This window comes from Diachasma alloeum, unplaced genomic scaffold (genome assembly GCF_001412515.2).
Source record: "Diachasma alloeum isolate Michigan unplaced genomic scaffold, Dall2.0 Dall_scaffold_78908, whole genome shotgun sequence".
Taxonomy (NCBI): Eukaryota; Metazoa; Arthropoda; class Insecta; order Hymenoptera; family Braconidae; genus Diachasma; species Diachasma alloeum.
Genome location: NW_021683643.1, coordinates 4,859,409 through 4,881,861, shown reverse-complemented (window position 1 = coordinate 4,881,861; position 22,453 = coordinate 4,859,409). Strand labels below are relative to the sequence as shown.

The window sequence follows — 22,453 nt, the reverse complement described above, 5'->3', positions numbered from 1 at the left end:
CTATGCGCGCGCGCTGATCTATTCATTTGTTGAAATGAAGAAATGGAATTCATTAAATTTCATTTTCTCATGAATACCTTATAAATATTGATAATGAATCAAAGAGAATTTGACTAATGATTGAAGTGAATAGCGAACAATTTTACCACTGAAGGATTTGAAAATGCCCCTTTTTTGTGAATAACTTCGTATCACATATTGACAAATCAGAATTAAGGATTAGCGGTCAGGCAGTTTCGAGATATTTCGATATAAAACAACTTCACGTCTCTTTCATCTTTAGTAAAATAGAATTCTTAGCCTTTCCATTTTGTCTGTTCATGTTTTAAAAAAAGTTGCTTATACGACCAACGACTATACTTTATCTTGTGGTCAATAAATAAACATTCTATTAAGAGAAAAGGGGTGTCACCCTCAAGATTTTGTCTCCGTGTAGGCAACTGTGGGGTAAAATTTGGTATCTGTTCTTCTTAATGTACATAAATAGACTACGAGGAAAGTAGTTATCTCGATCTCATTCGACTCGTCTCCTTATTTTCAGTAGTTGAATAATATCGTAATGGGTGTTCAATGCGAATGAAAAAGGTCTGTATTACAATGTTCCAGCTGCTCAAATAACCATTTTCAGGCGATATACAGCGACGAGCAGAAAAAGTCAGTCGAAAGAGTTAGGGTTTTCATAATCTATTCTATCCAACACGGATGTACGATATTAAGATATCACCCTAAGAAACAGGTTTTTCTTTCTACTGTCCTCATGTTCTTCGTAGATAATGTTTATCAGATTCCCCAGTTAATGAAAACAATAAGGGGGAAATTGCTCTTGTATTGCATATAGTATGATAATGTTTGCTAATAAATTAGCCTCATGCTTCCGAACGGTTACATTGCACGTCACAGAAAACTTTTCGTTATACAGATTTGAATGGATTTGAAACATCATATTTGAAAAAAACTATCAGAAAGCTTATTTTCAGGGAAATTCATGAAAAATTCGAAATTTTCAACAATCATCACAAAGATTAAATCGACCAATATTGGGAACAGGAAATATCGTTGAGGGCGCTGTTTTTTCCCAATATGGCCGTCAAAGAGGTATACACACACGCGCTCACACAAGCCCCCATTTGCTTGTTATCGTAGATGCGCACCCTTAACGCAGACATTCATAGAGGGCGTCTTGTTATTAAGCGTCCCCAATAGCTATCGTAATCATCTTTCAACTTCGACTTAACCTCATAAGGTGAATTTCAATATCCCCACTCTACGGCCATCGAAGCGGAGTGCCAGCGTCCCCACTGGAGCGCCCTACTACGCTTTACCACGCTTTTTACCTTAGAGGGATCATGACATTAAAACAAATATTTTAAGCTATGATTGAATCATTTGAAGCATGATGTTCAAAGATATCCCCGGAATTCTGATTTTAAAAGAATACAAAATTTTGGCAAATTTTTACATAAATTAAAAGAACGATTATTGCTATTATTGCCTTTATCTTCGAATTCGGTCAAACGGATATCCAAACAAATTTTTTAAGCCACCATTCAATCAATTCAGCACATCTTTTTTTAGTTATCGTGAGACAACCGATTTTCAAAAAGATCGAAAATTGAAAAAACTAATGGATGAATTAAATTTGAATTTGTGGTGATTGATAGGGCTCAACAATACCTACGTTAAAAAAAAAGATTCAATTTCATCCATTTATTGACGAACAATTGAAGAAAAACTTTACCCCATACGTACGGACGAGGTCTAGAAATTGCATTTTCACATTTTTTGACTCATACCGGGTCGATATCACACAAAAAATCAAAAACTTAAATTTGGACGACTACAGAGCTTCCATTTGAAAGAAAAAGAGTAGTCAAACGAGAGTTATGGGTTCCCCCGGAACTAGATTTTTTCATTTTATGAGAAAACGGTTCTTACGATGTTATTAAAATGAATCCGTGGTAGATTGATAAATTACGAATACGGTGAATTTTTTGTAAAAATTTTTAAGCACATAGTTTCTGCGATATTCCACTCTAAAAAATTGTAATTTAGAGAAATCATTTCTTATTTGATTCAAACAATTATTGTTGCCTACATCAGCAACATGTGAGAATAGAAAAACTCAATAACTTATGAAAATGCAATAAAATAAGTTGTTTAGAATTTTTCCCGAAAACCTACAGGGACTAACTTTTGGATGGTATTGTCTCGGGATATCCCTTAAATAATGTAGAAGGCAAAATCACTCCATGGCCTGCAGTGGAAAATACGCTTGCATGTATGTGTTGAGGGCTTGTGTCTACTTCAGGGGTTCGGAGAAAATTTCCTTCCACAAAGATATCTGTTATTTCCTTTGTAACAGAGGTCCGCAGCCAGTTTTCGTGTCTGTAGAGTCCGTTAGTTATACCGAAGATACGAACCTTCAAAATAAACTCTTCTCTTCCTTCAAAATTTGTGTTCTTAATTGCACGACCATCGCACTTACCCATAATTTACAATATACAATTTTCATGTCTGGGTTTTATCTATCGAACATTCAAATCATTGAACGGTCAACGTCTACAATCGTCTAGACGTTCGGGAAGTGGGGGATCCGGCAGTGTATTAGTGCGCCATAAGAGAAGCATGGCGACACACGCCCATTACCACAAACTGGTGAAATGTGGGGGAACGCTGGGTCGTGAAATAGCCTAAATGAATGTCTAAATCAAATAAAGATTGGGATTCAAATAGAAGTGAGAAAACCCTAAAGATGGAATTTTGCCTTGAAATACGGGCCAAACCCAATTCATTCAGTATTTATACGATTTTTTTATGTCCCACACCCGTAAAAATCGTTTATTTCAATTGAAGAAACTTTACCCATATCAAATAAACAGGGATAGCCATATCCATAATTTATAATTACTGTTAAATTATTAAATATTCATTGGTTAATATCACTTTAAATTTTTAATTATTGAAATAATCATCTATTTGAATAGTAAAAATTTTTTTTTATTGTTATTTTACATCGCTTCGACCCGGTTAGGGTATACTGCGATGATGATCAAACTTTAAGGATGTTCTATACCCTTTCTGCCAAAATTCACGTTTTTTTAATTTTTCTGGCGAACTTATGATGGAATTGACGTGAAAAAATATAACGTTTTTGCGTTTTGTCATTATTTAATGACTGACGAAATTTTAAGGTGGTGCGAACATTTTCCTGCGTTTTCTCTAAACTTTTAAAAAAAATCACAAAACTGTAGAAAAAACGCATGAAAATTATCGCACCACTACGCAACTTCGTGAGCCATTAAAGAATGACAAACCACAAAATCGTTATATTTTTTCACGTCACTCCCATCGATAATTTGCCAGAAAAATGAAAACAACGTCAATTTTGGCTAAAAGGGTGTCGAACATCCTTAAATGGTTAGACCGCCCCATTCTACCCGGCCGGGATTAGAACTCGGAACCTTTCGCATGTGAAGCAACGAACTTACCCACTGCGCCAAGCCACCGGAAATAGTGATTTTTTAAAATTATTCATTAATCAGTAATTGAATTAGGAAGATTGACGATTATTTGGATAATCGGAAATTCCTTANAAATAGTGATTTTTTTAAATTATTCATTAATCAGTAATTGAATTAGGAAGATTGACGATTATTTGGATAATCGGAAATTCCTTATAAGAAATTTAGTATTGTCTATTTAATAGAAAATTTATAGTTTCATATTTTAAAGATTTAATTCATCATCAATTGGAAATTTAGATTATCAATTATTTTACTTTTTTTAAATTTCGATTAGGATATTTAAACCTTGATCAATGTAAGTCGGAAATTCTTTTAATATTGGAGAATCGGAAGATTGATGGCCATCCCTGCAAATAAATGGGTTCTGTCAAATAGCCCGCAATGAAGCTTCTATCTAAAGTTGAATTTCACTTTTATTACTAGTTTTTTAATATAATCCGAATGAATATTTTAGCAGTTAACAATTAAATGAATTTATTAACATGGAATAATCTTTCATTTGAATTGAAGAAATCGTTTATTTGATTTAAATGCATCATGTATGAAAAAAGTCTCTATATGGTCACTTCAGCGACCAAGAGCCTACAAGTTTGAAAGCCTCGAGCAATTGAGATTTTTTTTCAATCAAATATTTCATCATAATTATTCAGCAGTAATACCACGAAACCTCCAAAATTATCGGATATTTGGCGATTGTTTTGTTGCGTAGCAACGAGGGAGATTTTTTGTGGATTAAAATCACAAGCGCGCAACGCGAGGGATTTTTGCAGATTTTTGTGCAAAACTTATCCCGATCGTTGATACGCAGGAAAACATGAGGGAAATGTTCGATTAATTTTGGAGGTCGAGTGGTATTCGACGGATTATTTTTGGTAATCGGATCCTTCCCAAACCGACTCATTTTGAGTTTCTTGATGACTTTCTTTCACTCCACAGGATAAATTTGACAGTTATATGGTTAGAGAAACAATTGCAGAGCTAGAGGGAAATTATCAAAAGCAAGGGGGAAATAACCGCTGTAATTTTAATTGGGAAGTACTTCATCTTATTGAATACTGAACTCTGATTGGCCCAGGGAAGGCCAGATCCGATTACCAAAAATAATCAGTAGTAATAACTTAAGAGTTGCAAAATTATCGGGTATTTTCCGATAGCTTCGTTGCAAATAAATGAGGGTGTCAAGTTTTGCAGGTTAAAAAAAAAAATCCCGAGCGCTTGCGCGAGTTTGCAGGGGAGCTTGAGGGAAATACCCGATTAATTTTGAATCTCGAGGGGTATTTGTCGGATTATTTTTCCCAATCGGATTTTGGCCGAGCAGAGTGCAGTGGACAACATCAGGAGGTGAATTGAGGAAGATTTGAACAAATTATGTTAATAGAATAACCCGATTTCCATAGACTGTCAAATTTAAGATTCTATCTGAAATGAGCCGAAAAAATGAAGGGCTACTTAGAAATATTCACGTAAAAAAAAATTAAGAACTACTGCGAAATATTCAAAAGCTAGGAGGAAATATCCGAAATAAAACTGTCGGGTAGCCTCAAATACTGCGCTCTGATTGGTCCAAATCCGATTGGGAAAAATAATCCAACAATTTTCATTCCTCTTCAAAAATCTCGCTACTTCTCAGCTATTAACATTTTTCACTGCAATTGTCCAAGTAATTTTTAATCATTTTCAAGTAATTGTACAAGTAATACAAGCAATGAAAAAAAAAGAACGAATAGAGAAACAAATTCTTTCACTAATTGCCAACATTCCGGACACTCAAAATGTCCTTCATCAGTGCATTTGTTTACTCTGCACAAAAACAAAGGGAGTTTGTACTGAATTTTCTCCTCCAAAAAAGAGATTTTTGAAGTTGAATTAAACATTTGAAAGTTCCACAATACTCCCAGCAATTATTTCTTCCCTTTCTTCTTCTGCTTCTCATTCGCCTCCTCCATCTTCTGGAGCTCCAGCTCAATCGCTTTCTGTTTCTTCCTACAGGTAGGAGTTTTCGAAAACCACGCTGAAATAAATTACTTATTAGCATTATCAATCGAGAATAGTCAAGACTCACAGATCAATCCAAACAAATTCAGTACACGGAGAGAAATGTTTAGTAAAAATTACGGAACTCACAATTCGCTCACCGATTATGGAATCGACTCAGAAAATTTAAGTGACGGTATCGTAATGTTTCACAGGAGATTCAGATAAAAATTACGGAACGATCTGCAAAAATTCCGTGACAGTTCCGTAAAATTTCCTACAACCACATTTCGCTCCAGAATTACGGAAAAGATACGTAATTTTTATTGAATATTTCTCTCCGTGTAGTGAAACGCTGAAATGAGGAATATTCCTGAATCTAAGGGAGACAACGAAATTTTAGTAGTGACCTCTTTTGTCGCCCTTATTTCGCTCTACAAAAAATGTCATGACAACAATTTTACCATCTCTCCTAGATTTCGAGATATTTATTGAAAACTGGCCAATAATCAAAATCGACTTAAGGGGGAACAGACCCCCTGCATCTCTATGAACTTATAGAATTGTGTTTCCTCCTGCAATTATTATTTTTTATTAATAAAACTACTTCATTGAATCAACAATGCAATGATCGAGTCGATAAAGTAGTTTCATAAATAAAAATCGATAATTGTAGAATGAAACACAATTCTAAAAGTTCATATAGACGCAGGGGTTACGTATTCCCTTAACCCTCGATTACTCTCTTAAAGCGCGCGACGCCGCTCGTTTTCGTTATTTTATATTTAACCGTGTTTCCCGACCTTTAAAAAATCTGAAAAAATTAGAATTCCTAGTTTAATCCTCTTATTAAGCGTTGATGTTGTCCGTTTTTTCTCAGAAAATTTCTTCAGCTAAAAAAAAATGTTGAACGGACTGAACAGCGGCGCCGCGCCGCCCGGTGCGAGTGACTCCCTGTTGACCGCTCGAGCGCCAGTGTTGCTATATTCACTGCCACACTTGAAATGCGCACGTAGCGGTAAGCGCCGACGTGACAACAGCGCACTCGGTTTAACCCAGCCGCGCTGCACTAACCGTGCGACGGATGACGGCCAACGGCCTAGCGCGAGTGATCGAGGGTTAAACCTTTTTACCGCTTCACTACTGAATTCATACCCAGGAAAGCTTCTTCCTCTTCCTTATACACCGGATCCCNAACGCTGAAATGAGGAATATTCCTGAATCTAAGGGAGACAACGAAATTTTAGTAGTGACCTCTTTTGTCGCCCTTATTTCGCTCTACAAAAAATGTCATGACAACAATTTTACCATCTCTCCTAGATTTCGAGATATTTATTGAAAACTGGCCAATAATCAAAATCGACTTAAGGGGGAACAGACCCCCTGCATCTCTATGAACTTATAGAATTGTGTTTCCTCCTGCAATTATTATTTTTTATTAATAAAACTACTTCATTGAATCAACAATGCAATGATCGAGTCGATAAAGTAGTTTCATAAATAAAAATCGATAATTGTAGAATGAAACACAATTCTAAAAGTTCATATAGACGCAGGGGTTACGTATTCCCTTAACCCTCGATTACTCTCTTAAAGCGCGCGACGCCGCTCGTTTTCGTTATTTTATATTTAACCGTGTTTCCCGACCTTTAAAAAATCTGAAAAAATTAGAATTCCTAGTTTAATCCTCTTATTAAGCGTTGATGTTGTCCGTTTTTTCTCAGAAAATTTCTTCAGCTAAAAAAAAATGTTGAACGGACTGAACAGCGGCGCCGCGCCGCCCGGTGCGAGTGACTCCCTGTTGACCGCTCGAGCGCCAGTGTTGCTATATTCACTGCCACACTTGAAATGCGCACGTAGCGGTAAGCGCCGACGTGACAACAGCGCACTCGGTTTAACCCAGCCGCGCTGCACTAACCGTGCGACGGATGACGGCCAACGGCCTAGCGCGAGTGATCGAGGGTTAAACCTTTTTACCGCTTCACTACTGAATTCATACCCAGGAAAGCTTCTTCCTCTTCCTTATACACCGGATCCCTAGCACTCAACGCATTAACCAATTCAGCATGTGTCAAAGGCTGAACTCTAAGCTGCACCATCCTCTTAGTCGTCATGACCTATGTAGACAAATCATGAATAAACGACTCCTCCACTCCCCCCTCTTCCTTCTACTACTACGATTCATCTAGAGAGCTTTATAAACTTAAGCTTCATAATGTAAATATACAAATTTATGAATTTTTCGTTAGTAATATTTTATTTTATATTTTATATTGATACTGTTGAGAGCAGTGTCCACTAGGACTTGTTTCATTGTTTCCAATTTTATTGTGGCTTGACCACTTGAGATCATCTTTATTTTTTGTATAACAAAATGTACAATCAGTAAATCTGTCAATACCAATACCAATACCCTCTGAATAAATCCAATAAATTCCAATGAAATAAAAAATACGTTACCTCATTAATAGATTCGATAACACGTCCTAGAGTGAAACCATCGCAGATCTTGGTCATTGCTGACGTATCAAATTGTCTGCTGATTCCGGCGTACTGCGAAAAAAAATATCAATATCACGTGTGTATCAGCTTTGAGGCTGTATATTACACTTGACTCTAACATTCGTATGGAACTACGTGATCGCATGACCATGGCTTCGGTACAATGTTTTTACTAATCACAATTACGACGAGTTTTTTTTATCAGTTTTTCTTTCGTTTTGCGTGTACATTTAACATATCAACGTTTTTTTATAATAGTATCTCACTTTGTAAAGCAAATCCTTCCACAGCATTGACATGGTGCCATAATCGGGTCGGGGTATGTAAATAACTTTGTCATACGTTTGATAAAGCAGCTTCTGATCCCCATCCCAGGGTGAACTCGTTGTGCCAATTAGAATAACGCGATCCTCGTTTGTAAAACTTTTAACTAACTTTGGTAAATCTTTCTTCAATCTTTTAGGATCGGTTTTATCGGTCTTGGGGACTTTTTTAACGAACGGCTTCTCAGCCCCATCCATGAATATCACTGATGGCTGGAGTAGCCGTGATACCTGCAATTCATGCGATTTTTTTTTAGTTTTTACAAAGTTTTTATTTATTCTTAATTATGAGGATGATATGACACAGTTGTGAGATCGGTTAAACCTTCAGTCATAATGAATTTTTTTTGTCATTCCGCTGCGCATCCGTGAAACACTGTCTTGCGGCCGTTATTACAAAAATATTCCTACGCACTCGTATCGAAATATACTATTCTCATATGATTGCTGCAATTGTATTTTTTTCACACACCGGCACGGAAAGTTCATACTTTCCTCCTTGATAAGCGGTGAATACTTTCCCCCGCTTATCAGGAAGCAAAAATGCAAACTCTTCATTGCAGGCGTGTTAAAAAATAGCGTGTGCGCCTTAGGCGGGGAAAACATGACTTTCCGCCCTTGGCGCACCCTAGTGGAAAAACCTAAGGCAGAGGCGTAACATGCCTGATCAGTTATGATCAATTTCTGATCGAGACCTGAACAGAATTTCCACTCGGGCACATGTATACTATTTACGGCCTAACTCAGAGAAAAAAAGTGGATTAGCTTTAGAAAAAAGTTTCGAAATTTGAAAAACTGTGGTTGCTAAACTTTTTTCGGAGTTTTAGAAAAAAATCGTTTAAAATTAGTGATCAAAGTTGGGATTAATTTTAAACCAAAATATACTTAATGTGTGACAGTAGTGGTCACGCGGGTAACGTACCTGAAATTTTGCAAGGGGTGCCTACATGGATTAAACAATATGTGAAAAAAAAATTATGAAATTGGCTGCATTTTTCGAATATCCTACTTCTTTCCGGAACATCGTTAAGGGGTCACAGAATGCGGCCAATTTTCCAAATTTTTCAACAAATCTCCTGCCCAAATTTATCGATATTTTTACAAATCGAAGCACATTACTCTCCAGGAGGTGATGATGAAGGGCAATGTGCTTTGGGTTTAAAAAATACTAATAACTTTGAGCAGGAAATTTGTTTGAAAATTTCGAGGAAATGTTGGCCTTCTGTTACCCCTTAAGGTACTTCCTCAGTGAGTTATACTTGGTGAAAATTTCGCAATGAACTGAAGACCTAAAATTTGGATCATATGTTGTTAAGCACATGTGAAAACGATTACCAAAATTTCAAGTATTTTTTCCACGTGAATTTTCGAGATATGCATCGACAAAAACTTGAAAAAAACAAAAATTGAATGTTTGACGATGGATATCTCAAAAATTCGCGTGGAAAAAATACTTGAAATTTTGGGCGTCGTTTTTACATATCCTCAACAATATATCGTTGCATTAAAATCAAAGGGGCGTAAGTGCCAAAAAACCCATTTTAAAAGTGAAAGGGGCGTATGTTCCGAATTCCTGTTTTTTCGGTTTTTCATGGAATTTCTGACCAAAAATCGGAAAAAAAAAATCTAGGAAAAAGGCGTAATTGCTATATTTCAACGGGAAAGGGGCGTATCTCCACACTTACGTCTGTTTCATTTCATTCAAAAAATGACACTTACGCCCTTTTTACATTATGTGTTGTGCACTTCGGATGACACATTTCATGTTGAAATAAAACGAAAAGGGCGTAAGTCCCACATACGCCTCTCTCTCATTATATCTTAGGTCTACTCGCGATAATGAGTTTTATATTGTTATATCAACATAAAACGCTTTAACTATTTTCTTCTTCCTTTATGGTCTCATTTTCTTCCGAAGTGTTCAAAGCAGTCACGACTCGAAATTTCATACAGATAATTTCCTGAAATTCGCAGTCATAATTTAAAAAAATGAAATAAATTAATGAATGAAATCGAATAAATTTAGAAGAAAATTTTAGAAAATTTTAGTTTAGTTACTGATATTTCTCATGAAATTGTTTCATTCAAGCAAAAAATCAAAGGGAAATAATTTGAACATTCATGATGAGAGGGAGGGAGGGGAGGTTAATGTAGAATCAAATATTATTTATTATTAGGGCTGTAGTGCATGTGATTCCGTTTATACTTGATGAATCAATAGGAACGAACAGTAACAAATGAAGGGACATATATATTGGAGTTACGCCCCTCTGTGATTATTGCTTCAAAAACAAAGGGACGTATGTGCCTGAGTTACGCCCCTTTGGAATTATTCATTCTCAATATGAGCTAGAAAAGAAACAAAAAGTATAAAAAGAAAGAGGCGTATGTGCTGGAGATACGCCCCTTCAGTACTTGCTAGTCGGACTTACGTCCATTTGCCACTTCAGAAATTTGTCCACAAAAAACCTTTCATAAGTTGAGAAAACTCCATTTCGAAGGAAAAAAAAACATACGCCCCTTTGGTATTAAGAAAAAAAAATCTCAGAGAAATGGCACTTACGCCCCTTTGATTTTAATGCGACGATATGATCCAAATTTTAGGTCTTCAGTTCATTTCAAAATTTTCACCAAGTATAACTCACTGAGGAAGTACCTTTAGAACAGGAGTTTCTAAAATCTAAAAAGTGGTTTCTAAAGCTAATCCACTTTTTTCTCTGTGAATGACGAAATGTACTAATTAAAATTTCAACTTGAGTTTCCTCCCAGGACCTTCCTACTGGATTCAAGTCGAGTTCTATTTGAATCAACTAGGAAAATACTTGAACCAAGTATCTTTCCTACTTGAATCAAGTCGATTAAAGCTTTGATAAAGTTTTCATAAAACGATCTTCTTGAATCACGGAATTTTTTTATGTTATTGTTTCCCATTGGGATTTTAGTATCAAATTTATTCTATTCATTATTGGGTTTTGGTACCTTCGAGATTAAATGCAACAACATGATTAGTCCCGATTTTCCTGGATATTTACCAGCAATGTTGGCTGGTGTTATGTCGAAGAGAGTTGCACCCAGTTCAGTGCAGACTGAGCGGACCAACATTTTCTTACCACTTGCATTTGGTCCTGCTATCAGGACTGAACGCACTACCGGAGACAGGAGGCGTACGTTTTCAGTTGCAAGGGGGAGGATGCAGTATTCAGATACTAGCTGTCGTATTTCGCCTGAAAGATTTTTCCGAGTTATTCTAAAAGCATGAAGACATTAAATGATTTAACGACTTGAATTGGATGATGAGGGTGTTTTTCAATTATCAGAGAATTAAAATAATTGAGAATAATTTTATATATTTTTTTGGCTAGTAGAAGAATGTATGAAATTAACTCGCCCGATGGGCACGGAAAATCAGTTGCATCAGCTATGACGAAATTACATCAACAAATTTTTTTTTTCATCTATCGAGTGCTTATAGAAAGTTTCTTTGAAATTGATAAATCAAGTGTTTGAAGAATTCAAAAATGAAAACAAGTAGAGGACAAGTGAAAAAATATACTAAATTTAACACTGTTAGAAGAAAATTGAAATTTTTCCGACAGTTTAGTTGTAACTTTTAACAGAAGGACGTTGGATTTGATTTAAAGAAAAAATCATAAAATTTCAAATTTCACTGAAATTTTTTTGGAATTTTGAGCACCAGAAAAACAAGAATTTCTTAATTTACTCAAATTTTTCATCATAATATGAATATTCAATACCAAATTACGTTGAATTTAGGATTAATTGAAAATTCATGAATATATTTAGCGGAATTTTTAAAATTTCTATGGATTCTGATGGAATATGATGGAATTTTGATGGAATAATTGTAATTCACAATCTGAAAGATCTAAAATTTACAATTTCCATTGATTTTTTCACCAGATTTTAAATTTTAAATTATGAAATTTCTTGACATTTCGATATATTTATGTACCGGAAAATTCAGCCAAGGATTTTTTACAATGGCCAGACCAAAATTTGGAATATCTATGAAAATAATGGAGATGTTTAAAACATTTAATCTCATGCCTACATTTGGTGCACATGGCCTATTTTATTTCGAAATAATCAACTTGGGTTCAAATTTTTGCCAACATGAAGGAGATAACTGCGTTTATATCACTTGAAAAAAAATCCGAACTGTTTTTAAGTATTCGTGGTTTTGGATAAACATCCCGGAAATTGATTGAAGTGTGAACACAACTAATCGAATATCAATTTTCTATTGGAATTCAGTTTATTACATTTTACAGAAATTTGATTAGAAATTCTATTCAGATCTTATTGAAAGGGTTACAATGTTTTTGCGCGATTTTTTTACGGACATTCGATAGAAAAAAGTAGATTTTAATTATTCTGTATGACATACTCTCTTGAGGTTCCTCCTACAGATATTCTTAGCCATAAATTCCCTATAGTTTTCTTCACTACTATATGTTTTGGTTCTCATGACGGAATTCAGGAAAGAAAACCCAGAAAATTCACGCTCAATAATTCAGTAGAGAATCGGTAAACTGGGTTAAGTCGATTTTGACTTTTGGTCAGTTTTTGATGAATATCTCGGAATCTAAGAGAGGTAGCAAAATATTCCTCTCGACCTTTATTATAACCCTCAATTGGCTCTACAAAAAAGGTCATGACCAGAGATAGGTATAATCATAAATTATCATTACCATTAATTTCATAAATACTCAATCAAGTAATAAAACTTCCAAATAGAAGTTCCAATGATAAACGAATGAATTCGGTTATTTTGGGAAAATAATTCTCTTAATATTTCTGGAATAATGATTGATGCCGATCACTGGTCATGACAAAAAAAATTCTATCTCTTGTAGATTCCGAGATATTCGTTACAAGTTGGTCAGTAGTCAAAATCGACTTAACCCGGTTCACCGCTTCGCTACTGAATTCTTTTTCTTACTTTGAATAATGCACAGCAGGATGAGTTATATGAAATCTGTTGACTTTTCCCATTAAATATGTATTAAAAAATTTGCAATAAAAATTGGCGATAACCAAATAGAATTCCCAAGAGAATCTTAATACGGTTTGGAAAGAGTTCTACACTGTTAAGAATTTTTGTTTGAATTTTCCGTGTCAAATCCTGGAACTCTTTATCGTGTTCAATTTCCTCTAAAATTTCGGGAGATCTCGTCATCGAAAAATCAAATATTCCACTGTTTTTCTGTTCGAATGATCTGAAAATCAATGAACTGCTTGATTTTTCAGTTCAATCCTTCCGTGAAAATTCTGAAAAGTCAGGGAAAAGTTGAAAATTCGTGTTATTTTGTACCTGATCATTCATTTTCTATTGAAAATTCAATCAAGTTACACAGCTTACACAGCAAAAACCAATGTCTGAATTTCACACACCTTTTGTCGACATTTTTCAGACACTAAAAAATGTCTAAATAAAATGAAAGTTTGTCTGAATTTCAAACATGAATCAAGATGTTTCGGCACCTGTTCGTCTGAAATTCAGACACATTTTCATTTTATTCAGACGTTTTTTAGTGTCTGAAAAATGTCTACAAAAGGTGTGTGAAATTCAGACATTTGTTTTTGCTATGTATTCGCACTGAAAACTCATGAATTTCCTTGAATTCTACCTAAAACTTGAAATTTCGTGATCATATTTCCCCCAAATCCGATTCAATGTCACTCTCACGAGAATTACTCTCATATTTTCCACGAAATTTCAAGAAATTTCGAACAGTGTGATGGAAAGCAAATTCAATTTTCTAGCGAATGCGCTAGGTTTTTCCGTATTATTTTTCAGTTGAATTCAAGTATAAAACAATTTCATATGCATTGAATTATATATTGAATAATTTCGTTATAAATGAAAGTCCCCACCAATTGTCGGCAGATTGTCCTTTCCCTTGTCCCAGAGTTCAAAATTGGCGTAAGATTTTTCCCCCTTGAAGGAATTCAGATAAATCTCCGGAACAAGCTTGATGATCCCGTTGGTAAGTAACTCCTCGAATAAGGATTCAGTCGTGCGATCAGGAGTCAAGTCTTTTTCCTTCTTTCTTTTATTCTTCTTACCACTTCTGCGTACACGTTTTTGGGCTTTCTTAGCTCGTTTACCCTTGTGACCCTTATCACGATCCAAAGCAGCTTGAAGTGCTTCTATATCATCTGAATACATGGATAAAACATCAAATCTTGAATTGTTTGAGATGAATGATTTGACGAGTTTCATTTGAAAGAAAATGGTGACATCGATTATCAAATCGATGTCATCATTTTCTTTCGATGAAGGCCCTACAAAAGTATCACTCATGTATATGAGTATCACTTTTGTAGGGCCTTCATCGTAGTTGCAACGACACGCCGGGTAATATTCTACATGAAGTCCCGAATGCATGTCATAGTTTACCTTTTTGGAACGAAATACCTTAAGGAGGACCACCCCCAAACTTCTAAGTTCTTGGTCACTAAAAGGACTCGTCGATCGATACTTTGATACATCATGAGACTTTTAAGTTTTAAGTCTCATTCTACTGTTTTAAATTTTACTTTTAAAACAGTAGAATGAGACTGTACTGTTTTAAAAGTAAAATTTAAAACAGTAGAAAACATGTTGAATTTGTTAGATTCCAAAAAATCAAGTTGGGTATCCGTTTTTGCTTCCGAATGAAAGCTTTGTGATCGCACAAATTTAAGTTTATAATTTTAATAATATTTGCCGTTAAAAGGACGGTGGCGATATACAGTAGTGTATATATACACCTGTAATCATAAGAATAATAATGATAATAATAATAATAATAAAATGTTATAGTTATAAAACTGAAAAATCAATTATTTGAAATAATAATAATTCTTTTCAGTAAAATATAATGATAGTGGTATATCAACCCTTTATGATCCAAAAGTCTGAAAATGGAATTTGTAGATCCTGTCCGTATGCACTCGGAGAGAAAATTTGAAAATCGTGACACATTTCACTATATGAATGCACGGAGAGAAATTTTCGATAGAAATTATCCTACCATTCTATAAAAGTGTATCATGAGTCATCGTTTCCTCATTTCTATCCCGAAATTTAGTAAAAATTAATATATGATGATCAAATTTGATTCTACGTTAGAGAAAATTCATCCTGATGAAAATAAAAATTACCGTTCCAGTAGAGCAAAAATTACTGTACCGGCACCTTAAAATTTACCAACCGTTCTAGAATTTTGGTTTTTATCTACATAAAAATTATTGGACTGGAAGGGTAAAATTTCTTATGCGGCAGGATAAAATTTCTCTAACGTAGAATAAAATTTGATCATCATATATTAATTTTTATGCCACTCATGCCTGCAACCTGAAACTCGACGCTTCGCGTCTCGTGTCTAATTCAGCCGGTTTCAGGCTTCGTGACATAAAATTTTGTTCAGTACTTGTGGGGAAATTTCGTCCTTAACGTGTGTGGTTACATCACTCGCCTTCGGCTCATGCTGTAAACCCCACACACGTTAAAGACGAAATTGCCCCACACGTGCTGAAATATACTATTACTAAATTTCGGGATAGAAATTAGGAAACGATGACTCATGATACACTTTTATAAAAATTAATATATGAATTAATTTTTAATTAAAGTAGGATAATTTTTATCAAAAATTTCTCTCCGTGAACTGGGATAATTTTTGATGGGATACAGGGTCAATTTTACAGTTTCGGTACAAATCACCCTCACGTTTAGTAAATTTTCCCGGAAAAACGGAGTAAAATTTACTATCAATCTCACCCTTTTTCTCCTATTTAAGATGAAAAAGTACTGGAAATCGAGGTTGCTGCACGATTACTTGACTTGTGTGATTATTTTTCTTCAACTTTTTTCTCCCTTCATGTATGTATGTATGTAACCAAGTTTTTCCTCAATTGTTCGCTAATGAATCGATGGAATTTGATCTTTTTCCTTCAAATGTAGGTATTGTTGAGCCTTATCCATCAACCTTAATTAAAAATTAATTCATATATTAATTTTTACAATTTTCATTTTTTTTCAAAAATCCGATGTCTCGTGCACGATGAATAGAAAAAAATATTCTGAATTCATTGAATGATGACGGCTCTAAAAAATTGTATATTGTAAAAAATCTAATAATTTAAAAAAAGAATGCACGCGGTTGTATCTTCGCTACAGCCGCAATTGTACGAAGATACGTCCATGGTCTGTCCCTCTTTCTCGAATTTTCTATAAACTCCGTGAATTTCCTCGAAATTTCTAGAAACTCCTTGAATTTTTGCGAAATTTCAAGAAACTTCTCGAATTACCTCGAAATGTCTAGAATTTTTTAGAATTCCAACAGGTGGCCCTGCAGATAAGGACCACTTCCCAAAATGTCCCCCCATATACAAACCATAGACATATCCACGTCAAAAAAATTTCGAATTTTTATGAAATTTCTCTGAATGCGAATTTCTCAATGGTTTCCGCAAATATGGTATTTAAAATTCATTCAAATATGCATGAAAAAAGTTTTTCTAATTAGAACAAGAGCACACGAGCACAAATGTCGGTTTCTGTACCCTCATTCGTTGAAAACAAAGTTTATGTCCGAGTGGTCTATACCATTTTATCGAAATTTCAAGATAATGTTGTCGTCCGTATATGAAAAGGGTCCACTTTGTTGATATGGAGTTATGTATACTCAGATAATATTGAAAACACTCCGCCTATTTTAAGCCCAAAATTACCCTGATAGTATAAAAAGTGACGCCGCTAGAAAAGATAAAAAAAAAATTCAACACTACATGGAGAGAAATTTTCTAGAAAAATTCTAGTACGAGTACTGGAAAAAATTACAATCCACCGGCTGCTAAAAATTCTAGTGCTGTTAAGGTAAAATTTCTTGGTATTTCTGGTAAAATTTCTGGGGATTTCTGTGAAATTTTCACAGAAATAGGAGAGGATGGGGCAAAACGGCCCCCCTTCAACCGTCAATATTTTCCGATTCAATAATCCGATTGGGATGAGTTAGAGCTCGTTTTGGAGAATGAAAAATTATCTTCAAAATGCAGTTGAAACTGGGAATTTTCACAATGTCATTCACAAGTTATTGACAATTGAAGAGGGGCCGTTTTGCCCCACCCTCCCCTACGAGGAAAAATTCACGTTTTCCCCAATAAAATTTCTAGTGCTGGCACTGGAATTTCTTCCTGGCCGCCACTTTGCGGCTCTTTTCCCGTGCTATGTGAGGATCTCACAAATTACAGAATTGCAGAATAAATAATTTATTAAGAAAAGTCCGAAAATTGATGAAAATACAGAGTAAGAATCGTAAATGAAGAAAATTTACGAAAAATAAGTTTGGAAAATAATTTAATTTCACGCTTTTGTTGAAAACAAATAAGTTATTATTATTATTATTTTTATGTACTTGATGGGAAAAATTGAACGTTGAAAAGATCTTTCAAATGAGCCGTCACACGGAATTATTGATCAAGAATTAGAATTGTTATTGAGAATCTACTGAAATGCAAACGAGAAAGAATCCGAAGNCGAGGAAAAATTCACGTTTTCCCCAATAAAATTTCTAGTGCTGGCACTGGAATTTCTTCCTGGCCGCCACTTTGCGGCTCTTTTCCCGTGCTATGTGAGGATCTCACAAATTACAGAATTGCAGAATAAATAATTTATTAAGAAAAGTCCGAAAATTGATGAAAATACAGAGTAAGAATCGTAAATGAAGAAAATTTACGAAAAATAAGTTTGGAAAATAATTTAATTTCACGCTTTTGTTGAAAACAAATAAGTTATTATTATTATTATTTTTATGTACTTGATGGGAAAAATTGAACGTTGAAAAGATCTTTCAAATGAGCCGTCACACGGAATTATTGATCAAGAATTAGAATTGTTATTGAGAATCTACTGAAATGCAAACGAGAAAGAATCCGAAGAGAGAGAGAGAACCGTCGAGGAGAAATTCTGAATCGGTGCGTTGCTACGGCGCGCACCAGAGGGCGAAAGGTAGTTTTCGCGTCTTCCCGTACCGTATCGCTGAGAGTTATTAAAGGCTCGGCATGAGCGCGCATCCGACACTACGCTTCGTACACGTATGGTGTAAGCTAGTCATTTGCGAGCGGACCCTAGAGGACTGTTCATCGAGTCACGCGTTGATGGGAATGCTTCTTAATTAAGTCATTCTCTTAGATTTTTGCGGGCGGACCCTTGAGGAGTGCTCATCGAGTCACAAAGTAGGAGAAGGCACCGAAGCCAGTAGAAGCCAGTTTGCGGAGGGCCCGGAATCCCCTCCTTTAGATTCTCGCGAAGGGATGATCGCGCCCGCGGATCAGTCGAGTCTTTAGAGGGGTGGGATAATTGCCTCTTTAAAGGGGGAACAGCTGACGCTCGTTCTCCCACTCACCAATTTGATTTTTGACAAGATTCTGTTTTATCGACGCGCCGTGTTGTTGGATACGAGTTTACTGGCGATGAGTAGATATTTGAATGGGATAATTTGAGTTCTCAAGTAGCGGGATATTGATTTAGAAATTAGAATAACTAATTAATTAATATTACTTGATTAATTAAGAGCTGAGTAGAAAGATTTCCGTTCCGAACTGATGTTAAAAAGAGTAGACATAATGTGTTCTTATAGATTGTCTGATTCTGTATCTTTGTATGAAATAAAAATGTTAATTTTCTTTTACTTGATAATAAAGAGAGAGAGAAGCTATGAATCCGACGATGAAAGAGTGAAATTGACTACTAGTCATTTCCGGAAACCTGAGAAATCCGCTTCTTTCTATTAATTGAAAATTACTAATAGAGTAAATGAAGTCCGTTTAATTGCAACAACCATTACCCGATTTTAGACTGAACATTAAGAAACATAGTAGAATAACGTGATTAAAATCCGATTTAAGTAGAGTAACCCAGGGATAATTAGATATGTCCTGAGATCGGTGCACTCGGTGTAAGTGGCGCAATATATATCGAACCCTGTGCATTTTGGAACCTGTGTTGCCCCGCGGATTTAACGTACTTGGTGCTTGTGGCTAAGGCTGGGTCCGGTGTACCCCGAATCCAGCTCACTCATTCCAGGCGTGAATTCGTTATGGGGTGCGCTCAGTACATGTGCATAATTCGAACCCGAGCTGCATATCACCAATAGTGTATCCCGGTCCGATGCATTTGATTGTCCCAAATATTTTGAGTAACATTCCGACATATGTAACTTTGAAATCACATGGAAAATATTCAAAACCTAGATGCAACGAATATTGAATTCAAGAATTTTGACGAAAGAAGAAATTGTCTGCTCGGCTAATTGGAAAGTCGATGAATGATGAAAATAAAGGTCTTAAGAGTTTACCGTAAGATTAATCGAGAATCCGGGGAAATGAAAGAAATTCTTTGCTTGAATATTTAGAAATTCAATGAATGACGAGAATAATTTCCTTGAGAAATGTAAATAGGGAATACTAGAAATTCTTTGCTTGAATATTTAGAAATTCAATGGACGACGAGAATAATTCCCTTAAGAAATTTGAATAGAAAAAACTAGAAATTCTCTGCTTGGATATTTAGAAATTCAATGGATAATGAGAATAATTTCCTTAAGAATCTGAAGTAGTAATCCTGGGGTTTATTTAGTTAATCAGGGATAATTTTGGGGTCATCGTCGTAAACCGTACCCGCAACCCGAATTTTTCCGGCGACGTGGCAAGAAGTTATCACTGACGATAAGCTATCCGAACCCTGGCTGATTATCCGTGAGACCCCAACACCGGGTGGACCAGACCGAATCTCCGAACACCGAGGAAAAATTTAGACAGAAAATTTGGAAATAAAGAAACAAGAATATAAATCCGAAAAACTAATAATTAACGAACACGTCGAACCTGTGCTCTAATTTTTATTTAGGACCCTGGCTTCTTGAGCAACGAGCACCACAAAATTAACACAGGGGAAAATAAATTCTAGACGTTAACAATTCAAAAAGTTCGTTACAGCTAGTACTAGAATTTTTCTAAAAAAATTCTCTCCGTGTAGTTCGAATGAGACTTGCAGAGACAAAAACGTGAATATCTCGGAAACTATACAGAATCTACACGGTGAGCGCTTTCTTTGCGGATGTTCGAATATGATAGCATCATTCGTTCATTTGTTTCATACAAGAATTTTTATGTCGCGCCGTGCAATAAGTCGAGTTTATCGCACGCTGCGCTTCGCGCAGCCTGCTCAAAGCTCGACTTCTGCACGACTTGACATAAAATATTATAGAGCACTCGGTAATAAATTTCGTTTTCAACGAATGTGTGTACAGACCTCGCCTTCGGCTCGGCCTGTAAACTACACATTCGTTGAAAACGAAATTTGTGCCCTTGTACTCTAATGTACTATCATAAGAAATCTAGCACAACTCACTGAAGAAGAAATATAATTCAGTAGTGAAGTGGTAAACCGGTATAAGTCGATTTTGTCTTTGCCCAGTTTTCAATGAATATCTCAAAATCTAAGGGAAATAGCAAAACTTTTGTCATAACCTTTTTTGTAGAGCAAATTGAAAGCTACAAAAAAAGAAATTACAACAATTCCGCTATTTCCCTTAGATTCCGAGATATTTATTGAAAACTGGCTAATAGTCAAAATCGACTTATACCGATTTACCACTTCGCTACTGAATTCAGTTGAACAAAATAATATAAAACGATAAATGATAGACGATAGAAGAAAATGATGTGCATAATAATGACCATTCGAAAGCATATTGCTGATTTATTAGCAATACGTTTCCGTAATATGAGGCATTTGAAAAACTGTTTTCATGCACATTTGAATGAATATGCTACATGCAGCTAAACTAATCTGGCCCTTATTTTGAATATACAACAGATCAAGATCAAGTGGGAATTTTTTATTGCGGATTAAACGTTTTAATCGTTTCTTTATGACGTCGAAAAAATAGTTGTTTCCAGTAGTTGAAGATTGTAATGGTGCATATAGGGAGTTCAATATCTAAATGCGAGGTTGATTGAACATAAATTTGTCGTTTTTTAGACTTTATGAAAAAATGAAAACAAGCAGGGTTACGAGCCTATTCGACAGAAGCAATGTGACCGTTGCTTTATGAGTTCTTAGTCTTTTTCTTTATCTCTCTACCAGTTCCATTGATAACAAGCTTCTGAATGGATCTGTAGCAATGGTTCTAGGATAAATGTTCCCCTGAAAATCGTTCTTGGAAAACTGTTCCTCGGAAAAATGTTTCCCATGTTTTCTTTTTCCATGCCGATTCCCATTTTCATCGTTATTGCATCAAATATTGCATAATAGAAAATAGAAAAGCACATAAGTTTTCATTATATGACCTTTTAAGGATATCCAAGTATCTTTCACAGTTTGGTACAGACCACACTATAGATTCAACTATTTTCAATCATCAAATTTGTCATTCAATATGCGTGAGAAAAATTTGAAAAAAATCATGAATATTCAGTGTCATTCAAATTTCATTTTACACAGAATTATTATTTTGTAAACATTCGTTGTTTATAAATAAATAATTAAAATGTTTAAACTTTCAGAAATCTTTTTTAGGCATGAAGTCGATATGGTAAAATTCTGAATGTGAATAAATTTGTTACGATTCCGAACAAATGATTTTTATGGTAGAAAATTGATTGTTTATAAATTAGTTATAGAAAAGACTCATAGTTTTCAAAAATTGCAGCTTCTTAATTATTTCATCAATCTTCCTCCAAAAGCAAACTTTCTAAAATTTCCTCAGATTTTTATAATGTTTTCTAACAGTTCAATATCAAGATTCAAATTCAGACCTGCAAAGTTTAAATAATAAAATCTTTGTAAAATGTCCGGAAACTTAGGGTCAAATGGGGCTCAAATGAAAGCTGTGAGGCTCGACTACAAAAGTAGAAAAGCATTTCACTGGAGAAAAAATAGCCAAAGTACTTGGATATCCTCAAGTGATTTTGGGGGATTAGAAGATGAAGGTGATAGCAATAATCTGTAACGAACATGTGGGGATGTTCGTTAGAAACACCACCAGGTCCTGAGAACATCCACCTCCGGCGACACTCAGTAACGGATCGTGAGTAGAGAGAGAGAGAAAGAGAGAG

The 22,453-nt window shown here is 35.2% G+C and overlaps 1 protein-coding gene across 1 annotated transcript in view; it reads right to left on the bottom strand.

Annotated features, from left to right (window-relative positions):
* Positions 1-5,425: 5,425 nt before the first annotated feature.
* Positions 5,426-22,453, bottom strand: part of LOC107047769 (dynein regulatory complex protein 11) — a 31,829-nt gene continuing 14,801 nt past the window's right edge. The window contains exons 4-9 of the mRNA XM_015270601.1: positions 14,222-14,506; positions 11,303-11,547; positions 8,267-8,554; positions 7,959-8,051; positions 7,498-7,615; positions 5,426-5,535 (exon numbers count right to left, since the gene is read on the bottom strand). Coding sequence (XP_015126087.1) covers positions 5,426-5,535; positions 7,498-7,615; positions 7,959-8,051; positions 8,267-8,554; positions 11,303-11,547; positions 14,222-14,506 — 1,139 coding nt within the window. The remainder of the gene's footprint in view (positions 5,536-7,497; positions 7,616-7,958; positions 8,052-8,266; positions 8,555-11,302; positions 11,548-14,221; positions 14,507-22,453) is intronic.